This window comes from Pomacea canaliculata, linkage group LG4 (genome assembly GCF_003073045.1).
Source record: "Pomacea canaliculata isolate SZHN2017 linkage group LG4, ASM307304v1, whole genome shotgun sequence".
Lineage (NCBI taxonomy): Eukaryota > Metazoa > Mollusca > Gastropoda > Architaenioglossa > Ampullariidae > Pomacea > Pomacea canaliculata.
Window position 1 is genome coordinate 15,728,041 of NC_037593.1, and position 18,784 is coordinate 15,746,824.

Genomic DNA, 18,784 nt, shown 5'->3' on the forward strand with positions numbered 1-18,784 from the left:
GCTATGATTTTGATGTTAGTTTTCCTTAGACGACCGTGTGCAGGTGCCAAACTATCTTATCACAATCACAAAAACTTAAAACAAAGTAGTTATCGTCTAACACGTTGCCTTCCTGTTGCTTCACTGTGTTATGTTTGTTGATTGCGTTTCCATGGACATGTTTACTGAGACCAATAAAAGGCTTCACGGCGTTCTAGGAGAACAGAAGTTTTTCGGATTCATTTGGCTATCAGGTGTCAATTAAGTGCTTTTGATAGAAAGTTTTTTTAAGGTAAGTTACCCTACTTATTTAAGTTGATTTCTAGATTTCTTTTGTTTTTGTTTACAAGCTGGTTTTTTAAATTAATTTCTACGTCTAAGCTGGATCATGCTGTCTTTTTCTTTTTCTTCACCTTTACAGACTGAATAATAAATATTAAATAATTAATCCAGAAAAATTTAACGCTAGAAATATAAAGTGTATGACTGGCAGTCACAAAGTGAGTCCTAACTCGGAGATACATCGTACATCAAGATGGGAACTACGAGAGACTTGAACACTTTGGTAGAAGGGTTGCCTTTCTGGGTTCAAGATCGTTTCATCCATCTCTTTTCTATCTTGCTACACTTAAGCCAGAAAAGGTATTCCACTGGCCTACAGAAATCATTGATAGAAATTTTTTTATAAAAACAAACACACCTTAGAAGGGAAAAAAACTATAAATATTAACCCACACCTGGAATGGAATCATGAGTAGAGCAGGGAAGTGAAGACTGAGTCGGACACTCAAACAGCCCACTACGACTGGAGACATCGACATGCCGCGACTGTTGACCTCTGACCTGCTACTCATGACCTCACACATGTGGACTCGCAACGTGGAGAGATTGATAGATCTCAAAGTACTAGGGAATCAGTTACAACTGCCAGAGATAATTTTATGTGCGTATGTGAGAGTTAACAGCCCTGCAACATTTGGAAGTACGGATAGCAGTGGTAACCTTTGTTGTATTTTGCATCCGTTGTATGTTTAGTAAATCTCTTTTCGGTCATATTTACTTTGTTCATGTGTTCCGACTTTTTTTTTGTCCTCCTGTCTCGCATTGGTCATTAAAAATATCCCTTGGCGTTAGATAAAACAAAATACAAACAAACAAACAAGCAAAAGAACCTCAAACAAACTGAAGAGAAACTTTTTACTCGAAGTACTTTCAATAATGTTATTACAGTGGACGGCGCCACGCTACCGGGGTTCGTTTCCAAGATACTGACTGCACAAAATATCTAGAGACTGCTTGACCCATTGCACCGATCGAACGTACCTCTCTTTCAGAATAGAAGGAAAGAAGAAAGACAGAGAGAATAAGAAAAGAGTGTGACTGGGCATTTCTCTACCCGGCATAACCCCATACCCAAAATAAAGGAGTCACGTGACTTTGTTACAAGTAACGGGCCTCCTCGTTGGGGGACATGCATATCTTTCTTTGTTACATGAATGCAGGTCTTTATTTCTTTCCATGTGTGCACGTCTCTCTATTTTAATAACTCTATCATTGTGAATCTGTACTGTAAGTTTTGAACTAGGTTTTTGTCATACAATAATAGATGACGAACAAAGCTTTCCTTATCAATGCCCTGAACATGGAAACTTAAGACATCGATTCCTGCTTTTTACTGAAGAATTATTTTCTGAACTTTGAATATCGGTAATGTTTTGTTTGTTTTTTTGTTTTTTTTTTTTAAAGAAAACACAATTACAAGAATGGAGAAAGCTTTGAAAAGAGTTTATTTTTTACCTGGCCTTTTCTTTGTGTTATTTTTCAAATGTTTGCAGCACCTTGTTATCATTGAAATATAAATGTTAATGTTTACTGTTAAATTTAATTGCTTAAGATATAGAAGAATAACTTCTAAAATATTACTTATTCTTATTTTGCTTTTTTACTCTTTAGTTGTTTTTTTTAAAATTTTATGTCCATACATCTGAACAATCTTATTTGCTTTAGTCATTTTTTCGTTTATATTTATTTTCTATGAACTATTGAAAAACTTCCTTTGTAAGTTTATTATGACTATGTTAATCAAGTCTTAATGATAAATCCTGGCACCCTCGGTATGTATGTATAACCCCCCCCCAAAAAAAAAAGGCATAAACAGCACTTTAAAAATTTTAACCGGCTCTTGATTGTCGAAGACACTAGGGGAGGATGCCCGTGTACCAGCCAAAGGTTCCTGTCTGTGTGGCCATCGGATGTAGCGCGGTGGCGTTGGTGTGCCAGTTCGTGGCTATGGTCGGAACCGGGTGGATGAAAATGTTGGGGTCATCCCAGTATGGGCTGTTCTGTACTAGCGACATTTGTAATTTTGGTACTGGAGGTAAGTGTACATCAACTCGATCTAACATTTGTTATAGATTCGTCTTCAGTGTCCATGATTATCAATACGTAAATTTGCATCCAACCTCTCAAAAGAAAAAAAAACAACTAAGAGAGACAGACACGGGAAAGAATGTGGGATAGAGATTAAAAACGAAACATAGAAGAGGAAATTAACAAAAACTAGGGAGAGAGAGAGAGCTTTGAAACCGTTAAGTACGAGAGGGAAATAGTACTATGGTGTGAAGGCACTCCTGTCTAAAAAGCAAATGAGACAATTTTTAAACTCCTTTTTTAGACTTCATAATTTTTTATATTACCTTTTGATGAAGGCTGTCAGTATTTGGTTATTTGATAAACTCTAGTGCCTACTGAGGAGTTTCTGGACCTCAACACGTGATTTGTTTAGATGGTGGCTGGATAAAAGCTTGTCAGGCCTTCTCCATTCTGGCATTGCTGACTATTACCGCCAGTCTTGTTCTCGGAGTTGTCCCCATCTTTAAAGAAGACACACAGAAGCTGACACTTCTTGCTCGGTTTTGCAGTCTTGCCGCGGGTAGGATGTGAGAGGCTGATTTTCCTTTTTTCTCCCTCATCCCTCTCTTTCACAACTCTTTCTATATATATTTTTTTCTCATGTTATTCAGTAGTTTTTTTTCCAATTCCTTTCTTATGCCTCATTGTCTTAACGTTTTGCTTGTCTGTAAACAGGCGTGTCAGTTAATGCGACTGTATATTCGTGTGTCTATTGGGAGAAAACTTTCAAATGTTTATCAATTCTTTACATTATTTAGCAAGTGTTTGCTTTTGTATGTCTTGAAGAAAGAGAGGTGTTTGTAACAGAAAGACTATGCTCGTTTTTCTCTGTATTCATGCCTAGGTACGTGTGCTCGTAGTTTTGCACATTGTGCACATTTGCTTGTGTGTATGTGGGCAAGTAACCTACTTTTTGTCCTGTAATTCGCTTTTCTTTAGCACTTGACAAACAATCTATGTGATAACGATATACAATATGAAAGAGGGTTGAAATAAAAGACATGCTCAGTATGTTGATCTCTGTTTCTTTTCCAGCCGGTTGCGTGGCAGTGGAAGTAGGCGTGTTCCTTGGTAAAACTGTAGGAGATGTCATTCAACTTTATCCTCTGCAATTTTACGGGTATTGCTTCTTCCTGTCAATCGTTGTTGGTATCTTGATGGTCGTGACCTCCATCCTTCATAAGCCAGAAGCGACCTAATTATTCGCTTTTGGGGGACAATAGTGCGGATGGCACGTGTCACACGTGAGCACACTTACATCACTCTGGCTTTTAAATTTATTCTGTTGATAAAAATGTGGAACAAATCATGTACTACCAAGACTCATTCTGTATTGTTCATTGTATTAATGTCGGCGAAAGGGACATCAAAGTGATTTCTTCTTTCCTTTTGAAACCGGATAAGAAACTAAGGAATGACCTCAATTGCATCATCATGTCTTTGTATGACGTCACGAACAACTAACCAATGTAGCCGGAAGTGCCATGACGAGTTGTGATCAAGAAAGCCGCGAGTCTAGTAAGGTTTTGCACTTAGACATAATTATTTAGTTCTGCCGGACTTTGTTTCTCTCGGGCTCTCTCACTTTCTCTATATGTATACTCTTATTTGCTCTGATTTTGCTTTTTTCTTTGTTGCACAATAACCTAGTTGTGGCATCACATTCTCATTTTATTAGATTGTGAATGTTAAGTGATTTTGAGTGGAGAGGAGTGATGTAGCTTTATCTTCCATGATCTGCACACCACTTTTCACTTTAGTGGACAGTTGAGGTAGGTGGAGCCTCCCGTGTGTGTTAAAGTGTGATGAATGTGTTGGCCACAGATAATCATTTATATATCCATGTAATAAATATATTCAAATAAAAATTAAGCTGTTTTTAATGTGCACGTGTTGTTCAGATGTTTAGACTGGCTGCAGTCTCCAATGGTCCTTCTCTCTCTCCAACACACACACACTGATTCTCCTCTGCCTATCAGGCAGTACAATGGCGAGTTATGTGAACAAAGGCGATCACGTAAACTTTTAATTCTCATTGAGGCCAGAAGAGGCGGTTGACAGGACTGACGGACATTCTGACAGTCACTGATAGACTAACAGAGACTCATCAAGAAACACATTCAAATGATGCCTTCAGCATTCAAACTACGTCTCCTTTCTTCGCGTTTTCTTAAAACATTCTACAGAACATTTTAAAGCAAAAAGCGTGATATAAACAGCTTGATGTCAAGATTACTTGTTCGTGTGGACTGACACACTGGCCCTCATCTTGCAACCGTCTTCCTATTCTCTCAAGTTTGCGTCCACGTGGTAAAATCCGGGAAACAGCTTCAGGTAAGACAACCGAAGATGATGAGGGTCAGGAAAGTATAGACTCCAAATAATCAAAGCCCCCACCCCCCGACCACTGCAACGGGAAAATGTACCTCCGTTACAGAATACAAGGAAAGAATAAAAAGACAGAGAAAATAAGAAAAGAGTGTAACTGAGCAGTTCCCTATACCCATGTAGTTTTGCTACATAGCAGTGAGGATAGCGGAGACGAGAAAGAATACAAGTTCATAACATACAATCTACAATACTACTTTAGTTTTGTTATTACAACAATTTCATACAAACTTCTACTACCTAACATCAACTCTTGTCCACCAATCAGTTTCATCAATCAAAAAGCAAAACAATCAATACACCAATTTCTATCATACCCTCAAATAACCAATACTAACAGTTCAAAATGGTTTATTCACAGCCTACAGTAGCTCACATCGCATGTTAAGACCAAAGTCAGCTCACTACACTAACACAATCGCCCAGCACCCACTGCGGTAACCAGTGTGATGTCTTAATGTGTAACCCTGTGCGTAAATGAATAAATACATAAGGGAAGTAACACTGGAACCCTTAGGACTTGTTCATCCATTGATTACTTCCCTTTGAATGCTGAGAACGTCAACTATTCAGGTATTTTCTCGTGTTAATACCACCTGAATGTTTGTTTACTTGAGCGCCATATTGACATTCTTTGCGGGTTACTCGATTTGACGTGGATTTGTACTCAAACAACAGAAAATGAGAAGAAAAACAGTGGTTAATATTAAAATTCAAAGGTATATTCTAATAAAATATATGTCTTTTTTGTACTTTTGTGTACATATATATTTTTTTTCATATTTTTTTGTGATTATCGAACTTTTGACTTGCATCCCGATTTGTGAGTTCTCCGTCCTATACAGTTACAGTCTTTCAGTTGATTTTTCTACAAGACAACAAAACGTATTTTTTTTAAATGTACACCACGTAAATATATTTTAAATGGTCTGTAAAACGGAGTATCACAGATAGTTGTTTTTATTGTAGGATATTAAATATAAATTGTTAAAAATACCAGTCGAAATTTCATTCGCGGTCAGTCTCCGATGCACTGGCCGAGAGTGAACGGGCTACGCAACACCGGGTGGATAATAGTCAATGAAAAATAATTTATAGTTAATGATCCATATTAAAGTGATTGCCGCCAACGTGTAAATGAATCAACCCATGATGACTCTGGTGACTTGCTGTTAATTTTTATTTTACGACTTTAACAACCTTTTATGACAGTTACATTTGCGCCGTTGAGCAGTAGGAAGTTTGATGGACAACATGAAGCTGTGAGTACAAAGTGGAAGCAGTGAGTAGTGGAGGACAAGGAAAGAAACAATAAAAATTACGAGAATACTAGTTTTTCAAGAAAAGTAATCTTATTGTGTAATATTAACCACCTCCTAGCGATGAGATCTTTGCGAGAATGAACGTAGTACCACCCACCCTTTCTACACGATGGGGTGGTCAAGTTTTTTTTGTTTTCGTTTTTTTACTTTGAATGTGCAAGAAATATGTAGCTCTTCAAAGAACATTGCTTTTAGGTTACGTAAAGTTCATTATTGATGCCGAGAAGGTGGAGAGAAACTGCTGATGTCATGCTTCCGAAGTTTTTCAATTCACTGAGACGTTGACGAAAAAAAATCAGCGGCCAGGCAACTAGCCCTGTGAACAGATGCCGCATTCAGAGAAAGAACAGCGTGCCCGAGACGAGAGCTGAACCTACTACAAGCAGTCTCTCACCAAGAACCTAGTTAGCAGATTTCTGTTAATGGCTAAAAGTTGAAGGCGGTTAGACTTTTGCCTGGAAGGTTATAACGGTGCACGGTGCCACGATTAGTCCCCAAGATATCGGCTCCACACAATCTGAAGACCCTTACCTTTGACCTATCACACCGAGAGCTCGGCACCTCGCTATCCGGCATAATCGGTCACCCATACCCATACTGTCAGCCACGTGGCTTTGCTACATATGACAGTGATTGTGTTTGTTTGTGTTTGTTTGGAGGCATACTTTCTTCACTGTTTCGACCACTTGCTGAAGTGCAGTACAGTACGCTTTGTTATCACTGTCGCTTTCATAGGAGCAGATCCTTCACATGTTCAAGGATGCGATCGTTATCGTTGATAATCGTAGCGACAGTCGAAGGACTAAGTCCTAATGACCTGCCAGTTTCTGGTGCTGTTTCCCCTTCTCAGATTGCCTTATGACAGGGGTGGGCAAACTTTTTTGTTGTGAGGGCCGCATTGCTGGGTCATGACTAGTCCGAGGGCCGCACCTTGTAATTGAATACAAAAACGACGTAAAATCGCCAAATTGTAAACAAACTCATTTATTTAATAATGAGCACATGAAATATGTAACACTGTAGGAATAAAATTTAAAACCAGAATGAACAATTAAGCACACACAATTTAATGAGAAAAATGTTTTTGAATACAATTTTGCTGAACAATTCTTTTAAAATTTGGCTCAAAATTACTGGTAGATACTCTCATAACTGACTGCATGTTTGCATCTGAAAGCAATGACCTGTTCTTTGACTTGTTTATATTCATGCAGGAAAAACTTTGCTCACAGATGTAACTTGAACCAAATATTGAAAATAGCTGGGCAGCAAATACTCTTAAACAAGGAAATGATTTGTTGGAGAGGCACTTATAAAACTCAACCAGTGACAGGCAATAAAACCTTTCCTTCAATGCATGATCTGATTGAAGGTTTATCAGTTCAAGTTGTAATTCATCAGGTGCATCATCAACATGAACAGAAAAAGGACATGATAATATGTTGAATTTTGATTCCATCTCCTTAAAATCCACAAATCCATAAACGTCTGGTCACCTTACCTAACGGCGCGTCTACATCCCCCCTTCCGCACAGGTCATGACCTTCCTAAGTTGGTCAGGCCACTTCGTAACTCAGGTGTAACAAAGGGTCCACTGGCTACCGGCGAGACAGTTCAAGGCCGGCCATTTCGTACGCAGCAGGAGTGGGAAGGGAATAAGCGTAACTTGTTTTCGGTAATTTTTTTTTTTTTTTTTTTTTTTTTTTCCAAAGGGCATCTGCGGGCCGCAGAGAACCACTTGGCGGGCCGCATGCGGCCCGCGGGCCGCTATTTGCCCACCCCTGCCTTATGACCTCATCCGCACGTGGAATGTTCAGTTCGACTTACGACGCTACACCTCGTAAGTCGGAATGAGCGTCGTCACCACGAAACGACGTAACTCGAGACCGTCGTAACCCGAGGACTACCTGTATATTTAAAATATTTTTTTCTGATTGTCGAACTTTTGACCTGCATCCTGATTTGTGTGTTCTCCGTCCTATACAGTTACAATCTTTCAGTTGATTTTTCTACAAGAACAACAAAACGTATTTTTTTTAATGTACACCACGTAAACCTATTTTAAATGATCTGTAAAACGGAGTATCACAGTTGTTTTTATCGTAGGATATTAAATATAATTTTTTAAAAATACCTGTCGAAATTTCATTCGCGGTCATTCGCCGCTGCGCTTAGTTCCCAATATATCGGATCCACACAATCTGAAGAGCCTAACCTTTGACCTATCGCGCCGAGAGTTCGGCACCTATTTTAAATGGTCCAAATATTCTATATGGTCCAATTCGGCATAATCGGTCACCCATACCCAATATACTGTCGGCCTCGTGGCTTAACTACATATGACAGTGTGTGTGTGTGTTTGTGTGGAGGCATACTTTCTTCACTGAAGTGTGCACCGAAAGAAGATACACTTATAAGCTCGCTCTCTCACGCAAGCGCACACGCATTCATGCATGAAGCCAAGGCTGTTTACCTGCAACTTCTACTTTGCTCTGTTAAAGAATTACAAACCTTTAGACGCGAGCGCCGACACACGCAGGTAGTCATCACGTGACCTTGTGCATGCTCACCTGTGTGTCGGGTGATTGTCGAAGGTATTTTTGCGCGCGGAAGGTTGGGGTTTGTTCAGGAGAAAAGACATGATAGTTTTGTGGAAATTTAATTTGTTTCTTTCAAAACACATTGATTTATATTTTACAAGATGGCGAGTTGTAACTTTTGGAACAATCGACTTAACATGTCTGAATATTACCGACGCTTCGCATGCTCTACTTTTGGAAGGTGATGTTTGTTAGTTGTGTTACCATGGACAGCTGTCCTAGAGACTGTTAAAAGGCTTGTGAATAATCCGATTAGTCAGAACGAGGGTGTGAACAAGAAGAGTCCGGGTGTCAGGTCTCATCTCCAGCAGTCGTTAAAAGCGTAGATTACAAGTCTTTTATATAGAAGGTAAGTTTGATTTTATTTCAATTTTTTTTGAACGTTGACCAAAGACTTTTTTCATTAAACAGCAGTTCTGGGGATAGAGAAGTTTTTCAAAATGGAAAATTAGTTGTTTTATTTTTTACCCAGTTGTTTACTTACTTTGCAAGAAAAAATGACCTGCAGCATTTTAATATTACATGAAAGGTAAACGTCGTTAATTACTGTGAAATCTTAAATTTCTTTTCAATCATTGCTCATTAAATTTATTACCATTCCTCTTTTCTTTGCTGGTGTCTCTTTTATTCCTACGTTACATCCCTCCATCGCTCCATCAATCCTTACAACTATAAAGGGGTCGCTCCATCAGATACCGTGATTGGTCCTTAAGATATCCACCTCCCCAAATATCTGGGGACTGCTCGACCTGTCGATCTGAGAGAACACCCCCGCTGCCCGAACAGAACAAAAAAAAAAAAAAAAAAAGAAAGAATGAGAGAAGGATAGAGAAGAAGAAAAGAGTGTCACCGTACACCTCACTAAGTGGGTCCTCTTACCGATACATTGGGAGGCACGTGCCTTTGTTACATTAGACTGAGAACATAGATAAGGACGAGACGATAGCAGAGAATAAATAACACAACATAATTTATTGTCTACAATACTACTGTATTAATCCTTCTACAACGGTTAAATACAACCGTCAGATCTCTATCCTCGAGCTAAACTTTAAGCTCTAAAAGTAAGAGTGTGAGTACGCGCTTTACAAATTTCGCATTATTATCAATGTTGTTGTTGTTATTGTCATTATTATTGTTATTATTATTATTGTTGTTATTGTTAAGCCTGCTTTTATGAGCTACATTTCTTACTTCCTCAGCTGAACTCTCGGCCCTACACACGGGCCGACTACATCTCTGTCTCCACGAAGTGTCGTTTCATCCTAGTGAAGTTGCCTTTGTTTAGTAAGTAAACGACTTTTTGTTATCGCTGTACATCACTGCTACCACCCTTGTGAAACCGTCATGAAAAAGCGTGTTTGTCCCCCAGTTGCCTCCAACTGTGGAGTGGGTACCTGGTTTCATTGAGGGTTGGAGAAGACAAAGCAGCGAGGGACAGGAGATGGGTATCACCCACCCTTACAAAATAACTTGTCCTGATAGGGCTTTAAGACGCCATATCCTCTCGACTGTAAAGTCACAAAACGGACGTTTGTTCGTTCTCCACAATATTCTCTACTTTTTCTGCACAAACCTCCCGTCTCTCCTTTTTGCAGCTGTGTGTGTGTTTGCATGCGTACGTTTGTTTAGTTTGTATGTAACTAAGAACACATCCGCGTAACTCTGACTTTTTGTCCATCAGTCCACATGCAATCAAAATGAAACGCTTTAATCCTTTAACCACCCCACCACCACCACCACACCACACCACCACCACCACCACCACAACACAACACCACCAACAACAACAACAACAACAACAACAACAACAACAACAACAACAACCAACAAACACTAAGGATTAGCTCACACTTCAAGCTGGCAAATGTAAGGGGAGCAGGTTACCCCACTTCTCTGTGATTTGCATTGATTACCTTTTCGCACTAGTGCCACCCTGTTTTGAAGACCCTGTTTCCACCCACCTCACTTGTCAACACCCAACCAGTCAGGTAACCTTCAAGCTCTGCACTGAACTTCCCTCTGAGTACAGCAGCATTGACAGTCTAGTGTGTCGTTTTGAGTCCAGAACCTTTTATATTTCATTATTCTGTGGGTTGACAGAATCCTATTTTGCCTCAGGTAAAGGACCAGCAGCTAACATGGGATTTAAGAAGCCTCACATCGTTGTTGTCTTGGGTCTCGTCGCCTTAGTCGTCGCGCTCATATTTCAAATCATCGCCGTGGCGGCTACAGGCTGGTACACAGTAAAAAACACTGATGACACCTACGGGCTCTGGGGTATTTGTACTCAGGGTATTTGCTTGGATTACATGTCTGCGGATGGTGCGTAGCTTGTGACGTATATACACACACACATAAAAAAATATATATACTCTCGCGAGGACACACATTCACAATCCTCACAAACATGCGCACGCATACACACAGATATTTTAACTGTACTGTAGAGATTTGTACATGTTTGTCTTTTAGAGAAGTATTATGATCTTGGCTCTATGGATGCTTTATTATCTTTCTCCTATACTCTTGTGTATTTTAGTGTTTGTTTCAAAAATATGCGGACATGTGATTTTTTTGTTGTATAGAGATGTGTAAGCAATTTGTGTTGTAGAAAAGTGAATATGATTCTAGACAGATATGTGTATGATTTTCACTATGTTATAAATATTGTTTATATAATTCTCTTCGTTTTATATAAGTGTGAGTCATTTTTTTTATAGACCTCTTCTCGTTATTCAATAGACATATGTGTATGATTCTCTTTTTTTCCTATGATGTGTTTATAATTCTCTGTCTGACAGATACAATAAAAGCAACTCGAGCCTTTGCCCTCCTCGGCCTTTTTTTCATCATCTTTGCTCTCGCCGCTGGCATCCTCATCATGTTTATTGATAAGAAAGTGATGAACCTAATTGCTGGCGGAGTAGCCATCTCTGCAGGTATATATATATATAATGTTTATCTGCCTAGATTTAGGTACCTATGTATGTACATAAACATGTATGTCTGTATGCATTCAAGCAGTCAATACTATTTAATTATGATATTGAAATACAATACTATGTGACACTGTAACAAAATTTCCTCCGCTAAAATGGGCCAAGGGGGGTAATATGACTTTCATTATTCTTGTTTCTCTGGCTACATTTATTGAAATTATGTGGCATGAAGTGTCCATAAATGTAGCTAAAAATATATCTGCTTATTTGTTTCTTATATAATTACATTGTTAGTGTGACATCCAGCCGTCCGATGGGAGTCATGTTAGGCCAAACAAGTACAGCAGTTAGTACTGCTATCAAAGAAAACCACAGCACTGGTTCATTAATACTTTTTATTCATACATTTCAAAATGAAATACTTAGCATTGGAAACATATTTAACGAAGGATCTTTCTTTGTCCCCGCGACAACCATCAGATACCATAATTTATATTTTTCACTCAAGTCCTCCATTTTTCGCGTATACCAAAAATAGACGTTGACGAACACTGTTTGACAGTAATGTTACTTCAGTTCTTAACAAACAGACTTTATTTTGTTGGATTCACTTTTTTCTATTAATTATTGTCATCCGTTATGCAAATGGACGTCAAGGATACAATAGATATAAACAAAGATATAAATGTAGGGTAAATGAAGAAGGTGAGTCAATTACATCTAGCAAATCACTACAAAATTATTTGTTTCAGGTGTATTTGTGGTGATCGGTATTTTCATTTTTCTTGGCACCCATCTTCACGATAAAATTACTGCGGGTACTCTGCACTACTTCCAGCTGTCCTACTGCTTCGCTCTGTCAATTGTCGCCTTTCTCTTGTGCATTGCCTCTGGCATCGCCTTCATCCTCCCAACATCCTTTGAGGACCCTGGATTACGTATCCTACCTCATTCCCTCAAAATCTTAGCAAAGCATATAGCATAAAGCAAATCGAGACATTCATCCCTTGAAAGAATTGAACGAACAGATATTCACAATTTTTTTAATACTCGGATGTTACTTTCTCGCTGTTGCGCAATAATCTTGTTGTCTCACATTTTCTTGTTTTATTAGATTGGGAATTTCATGGAATGCGATTTGGTTTGACATCAGTTGAAGTGTGGCTCCTTCATAATTTTGTATTTTGTAATAAAGCTCTTTGAAAATCCGGTGTACATCTGTGTGCGTTTATGTCTGAGAACATTGTCCCGTCTGTAGCATCAGTATGAAGCTGCTGCGGTCAAACATAAATTTCATGTCCGCCAGAGTGCTGAGCAAACGGTTGGTGAACTCTGGTCTAGTCAGTCAGTCCATTCAATGAAGTACAGTCAGTCCAGACCAATCTATTTCAGTTTAGTTGAGACTACTTCAATCCAGTTAAGTCCTTGGCTATGTATCCAGTCAGCCCAATCCAGTCAAGACCTGTTCATTCCAGTTCAGTTCAGTCCAGTTAGTCCCCTCAGCCAAGTCCAGTAAGTCCGATTCAGTGAGTCTAGTTCCGTCTGTCTAGTCCAGTCCAGTTCAGACTAGCTCAATCAAGTTAAGTCTAGTCAAAGTCAGTCAGATCCAATCCTAAACTCAGTTCATACTCTCCACACTTGTCATCTCCTACAACCTAACGAGTGGACGTCTGTGCTGTACACCCCCACGGGTAGCCAGAGGTTGAGTACACAAACCAAGGAAAAATGGCAAAGGCCTGATAAGACTGACTGAGAAGCGCCTGCACAGTGTGGATAGCAGAGAAGACAAAGAATACAAGTTTATAATATCCAATCTACAACGCTACTTTATTTTTGTTATTACAACAATTTCATACAAACTTCTACTACCTAACATAAAATCTTGAACACCAATCAGTTTCATTGATCAAAAAGCAAAACAATCAACATACTAATCTCTACCATACCCTCAAACAACCAAGACTAAGAGTTCAAAATGGTTTATTCACAGATTACTAATATACCAGCATGTTAAGACCAAAGTCAGCTGACTACAGTCACACAATCGCCCCGCACCCACTGCGGTAACCCGTGTGGTGTCTTAATGTGTAACCCTGTGCGTAAATGAATAATATATAAGGGAGGTAACACTGGAACCTTTAGGACTTGTTCCTCCATTTATTACTTCCCTTTGAGTTCTGAGAAAGTCAACTATTCAGGTATTTTCTCGTGTTAATCCATGTAAAAGTTTGTTTACTTGAGCGCCATATTGACATTCGTTTCGGATTACTCGATTTGACGTGGATTTGTACTCAAACAACAGAAAATGAGAAGAAAAACAGTAGGTAATATTAAAATTCAAAGGTATATTCTAATGAAATACATGTCTGCTTTGTACTTTTGTGTACAAATAAAAAATATTTTTTCTGATTGTCGAACTTTTGACTTCCCGATTTGTGAGTTCTCCGTCCTATACATTTACAGCCTTTCTGCTTGCTTTTTCTACAAGACAACAAAACGTATATTTGTTAAAATGTACACCACGTAAATCTATTTTAAATGATCTGTAAAATGAAGTATATAAATATAAATTGATAAATGTAAAATTTTAAAAATATGAATGTAAATATAAATTAAAAAAAAATACCGGTCGAAATTTCATTCGCGGTCATTCGCCACTGCGCTGGCCGAGAGTGAAGGGACAACGCAGCAACGGATGGATAATAGTGGATAAAAAATAGTTTATAGTTAATGATCTATATTACAGTGGTTGCCGCCAAAGATGCCAACATCACTCAACGTGTAAATGAATCAACCCATGATGACTCTGGTGACTGGCTGTTAATTTTTAGTTTACGACTTTAACAACCTTTTATGACAGTTACATTTGCGCCGTTGAACACTAGGATGTTTGATGGACAACATGAAGCTGTGAGTACAAAGTGGAAGCAGTGAGTAGTGGAGGACAAGGGAAGAAACAATAAAAATTACAAGAATACTAGTTTTCCAAGAAAAGTAATCTTATTGTGTGATATTAACCACCTCCTAGCGAGAATGAACGTAATACCACCCAGCCTTTCTACACGATGGGGTGGTCAAGTTTTGGTGTGCGTTTATGCCTGAGAACATTTTTCCATCTGTAGCATTAGTATTAAGCTGCTCCGGTCAAACATAAGTTTTACGGGCGGACACAGAGACAGACGGACAGACTGCGGATATCGAGAAAAAGACTAAGCTGCAAGAGAAACACACAAACGCACACACACACACACGCACAAACACAAGGTATCTCAAGTACCTGTGTGATTGCGATATCTGTGCTTGGATTTGCTTCATAACACCTGTAAACAAAGACAAGTGATAGATGTCGAGATCCCTGCTGTTGCTGCTACGTGAATTTCACGACCACGCAGGAGACCAGGATAAGATAGTTCAAATTGAGGAAAGCATGAGATACGGGTATATCCACCCTCTATCCTAGCAGCCCTGTCATCACACACGCTTTCACGCAAACTAAGTTCTTAATAACTGTAAAGGAGTAAAGATGTTCAAGTGCTTGCAACGGACATTTCTTTTGTACAACACCCCAGTCTAATGAATGTTCTGGTTACTGTTACTCATTGAATATAATGTTGTGGAAACTCGTGGACATGCGCACTCGACTCATAATGCGTGGGTCTGCTTTCTTCAAAGGTTGTCTTGAGAAAGAGAAGAAAATGTGATCGCGATATCGCTCGTTCCATAGCCTCGTCGTTATCACCAGGACACGTCAGCTCCTGTCTACATTCTCATTCTCAGTGACTTGTCCCAAGGAGTTAAAGGATTACAGATAAGGGTTGACTTGAAAAAGAGGAGCTATGATTTTGATGTTAGTTTCCTTAGACGATCGTGTGCAGGTGCCAAACTATCTTATCACAAAAACTTTAAAAAAAAAACCAACAGAATAGTTATCGTTTGGCACCTTGCCTTCACTGTGGGATGTTTGTTGATTGCGTTTCCATGGACACGTTTACTGAGACCAATAAAAGGCTTCACGGCGTTGTTGGAAAACAGAAGTTTTTCGGATTCATTTGGCTATCAGGTGTCAATTAAGTGCTTTTGAGAGAAAGTTTTTTAAGGTAAGTTACCCTACTTATTTAAGTTGATTTCTAGATTTCTTTTGTTTTTGTTTACAAGCTGGTTTTTTAAATTAATTTCTACGTCTAAGCTGGATCATGCTGTTTTTTTCTTTTTCTTCACCATTACAGACTAAATAATAAATATTAAATAATTAATCCAGAAAAAATTAAAGCTAAAAATATATAGTTTGTGACTCACAATCACAAAGTGAGTCCTAACTCGGAGATACATCGTACATCAAGATGGGAACTACGAGAGACTGGTACACTTTGGTAGAAGGGTTGCCTTTCTGGTTTCAAGATCGCCTCACCCATCTCTTTTCTATCTTGCTACACTTTAGCCAGAAAAAGGTATTCCACTGGCCTACAGAAATCATTGATAGAAATTTTCTATAAAAACAAACACACCTTAGAAGGGAAAAAACTATAAATATTAACTGCTGCCCACACCAGGAATGGAACCATGGGTAGAGCAGGGAAGTGAAAACTGATAGTCGGACCCTCAAACAGCCCACTACGAGTGGAGTCATTGACGTGCCGCGACTGTTGACCTCTGACCTGCTACTCATGACCTCATTACACATGTGGACTCGCAACGTGGAGAAATTGATAGATATCAAAGTAGTAGGGAATCAGTTACAACTGCCAGAGATAATATTATGTGTGTATGTGAGAGTTAACAACCCTGCAACTTTTGGAAGTACGGATAGCAGTAGTAACCTTTGTATCCGTTGTATGTTTATTAAATCTGTTTTCGGTCATATTTACTTTGTTCGTGGAAGAGCAGGTGTAGGGACTCCTGAACTGCGTGTCGATGTTCGTACGTAACGTTTCCCGGTAGTATTATGTTAATGTGGGCGAAAAGAGCTACGTCACAACTGTCACCCACCTGCAATGTTTGACTTCCGACGAGAAAACGCGGAACAATACAACTAGGAGAGGGCAGAACATCTCCTCAACATCTTCATCGACATCAGTCATGAAACGGTACATGGAAAACAAAATCTTTTTTTGTTTTGCCTCGGTTTCAGGTAACAAACATGGGTTTTAAGATGCCTCACATTACTGTTATCGGGGGACTCGTCGCCTCAGGCATCGCGCTCCTGTTTCAAGTCATCGCCGTGGCAGCCGCCGGCTGGATCAAGCAAACAAATGCCGACATCACCGGCGGGCTATGGAAATACTGTATTTTGAATAGTTGTAAAGACATTTCGTCTGACTTAGAGGCTGGTGAGGAGATAATTGCGCTCACACACACACTCCAACAGCATACACAGACACTTCGTGTTTCTCTCCCTATATTTATATAATCCCGAAAGATATCAAAGAGGGTTAGTTAAGTAAAAAGATAGATAAAGACAGAACAACGGAAATTTTGAGTGGTTGGGTAAGTGTAAAACAACTTTAACGACTTATGTCTTAAAAACCAGAAGGAAATCTCACGTGGACGTGCATGAGGACCGTGTTACATGCAGTCAGTGCAGTGCTGTGACTAGTGTAGATATACTTTTACACACGTGTAAGCAGGACCATAACTAAAATTCCCATACTTCTTACTCTCTCTGTGTGTGATTCTATTTGTCCTATAGGGATGTGTGTAATTTTCTTCATGTTGTGATAATGTTTCTCAGTCTCTCTGTTTATACAGAAATGTGAATGATTCTCTTTGTCTTGTAGAAGTGTGGATAATTTTCTTCATTTTGCCATAATGTGTATCAGTATCTTTATGTGTTTTATTATTTTTGTCCCACATATATGACTCTCTTTATTCTATACATTTATGCACATGATTCTCGTAATTTTATAGATATGTGTGTACATTTAAATGATTCTCACTATGCTGTAGACATATGTGCATGATTCTCTTAGTGCTATAGATATGTGTGTCTGGTTTTCTTTGCTGTATAGAGACGTGTGTGTGAGTTTGCTTGTTATATAGACACATTCAAATTATTCTCACTATATTGTGGAGATGTGTGTATGATTCTCTGTTCTGTAGAGATGTGTGTATAATTCTCTCGGTCACAGACTGGCTCGACGCGACGAGGGCATTTGCACTACTGGGACTTTTTTTCATCGCCGGGGCTCTCGCCGCTGGCATTCTCATCATGGTCCTCGATAAGAAATTCCTGGCTCTCATCGCTGGTGCAGTGGCTCTCGTTGCAGGTAAAGGTTCATGGCTGTATGCATGCATGTGTGTGTGTGTATATATATAATGTATATAGGTAATTAATTATATTTATAGATATTAAAAATGGTTGAAAAATATTTTATTGTCCAGTATTAAATTTCCGTTAAACAAAGACACAAAGTAAGTCCGAGACACGAAATGAAAAAAGTGGAGACAGCTACAAGTAATTAACTGCATCAAAAGTTATTTGTTTCAGCTCTGTTCGTGTTGATCTCGTTTGCCGTCTTCGCAGACAACAGAAAAGTTTCGTTTTCAGAGCAGATGTTCAAGCTGTCCTACTGCTTCGCTCTGTCAGTTGTCACCTTCGTCTTGTGCATCGGCTCTGGCGCCTCCTTCATCCTCTCGAACTTCCTCCCAGGATCCTCGGTTGCGTCTTCTACTGGTTAATAGTTATCCTCCCAAAATTGTAGGAGGATTCTAGGTAGAGGATAGCATGTAGAAAGAACCTTTGAAATACTTAAAGGAAGGCATATTAAAACTGAAAATTATTATTCTACAACCAAGGTATATTTTTTATACTTTAATTTTCCTTTTATCATTTATACACAATAATTTGTTATCGCACTCTGTTTTGTGGGGGTTTAATAGGGGAGAGAATTGCTTTGACCGAATTTACCCCCACCACCCTGTTGACCAACGTTTGTCTCCCTTACTCTGTCTACAGTTTGTAGAGGTGAGTTAAAGGAATAGCTAGGTGCTGCATACCAAGACAGTAGATTAAAGTGTTATATATTACCACAGTTCTCATTTCGTTCGTTGCTTTCGTGTTTATCCTATGGTATTTATGAAAATCTACTAAATGTCATAAAATGCACATAAAGAACAAAACAATAAACACGATTAGAGTGCGAAA

General features: G+C 39.0%; 3 protein-coding genes across 4 annotated transcripts; all 3 read left to right on the top strand.

Moving 5' to 3' along the window:
* On the top strand, positions 1-4,253 carry LOC112562543. The gene is made up of 4 exons (XM_025235834.1): positions 1-271; positions 2,175-2,356; positions 2,765-2,911; positions 3,427-4,253. The coding sequence occupies exons 2-4, from the start codon at positions 2,188-2,190 to the stop codon at positions 3,588-3,590; spliced, it is 480 nt and encodes a 159-aa protein (XP_025091619.1). The 5' UTR covers positions 1-271; positions 2,175-2,187; the 3' UTR covers positions 3,591-4,253.
* A 4,344-nt stretch (positions 4,254-8,597) lies between these two features.
* LOC112562541 (epithelial membrane protein 1-like) lies at positions 8,598-12,969 on the top strand. 2 transcript variants are annotated; one of them, XR_003098875.1, is made up of 5 exons: positions 8,598-9,050; positions 9,904-9,988; positions 10,823-11,026; positions 11,506-11,643; positions 12,758-12,969. XR_003098875.1 is itself a non-coding variant. In XM_025235830.1 (5 exons), the coding sequence occupies exons 3-5, from the start codon at positions 10,843-10,845 to the stop codon at positions 12,626-12,628; spliced, it is 555 nt and encodes a 184-aa protein (XP_025091615.1). In that variant the 5' UTR covers positions 8,602-9,050; positions 9,904-9,988; positions 10,823-10,842; the 3' UTR covers positions 12,629-12,851. The 2 variants fall into 2 exon arrangements, 1 of the variants encoding a protein (XP_025091615.1); XM_025235830.1 differs by having other exon boundaries at positions 8,602-9,050; positions 12,396-12,851.
* A 2,533-nt stretch (positions 12,970-15,502) lies between these two features.
* On the top strand, positions 15,503-18,318 carry LOC112561585 (lens fiber membrane intrinsic protein-like). Its single transcript, XM_025234147.1, has 4 exons — positions 15,503-15,740; positions 16,772-16,970; positions 17,769-17,906; positions 18,128-18,318. Exons 2-4 carry the CDS (start codon positions 16,781-16,783, stop codon positions 18,316-18,318), a joined length of 519 nt encoding a protein of 172 aa, XP_025089932.1. The 5' UTR covers positions 15,503-15,740; positions 16,772-16,780.
* Positions 18,319-18,784: the final 466 nt, after the last annotated feature.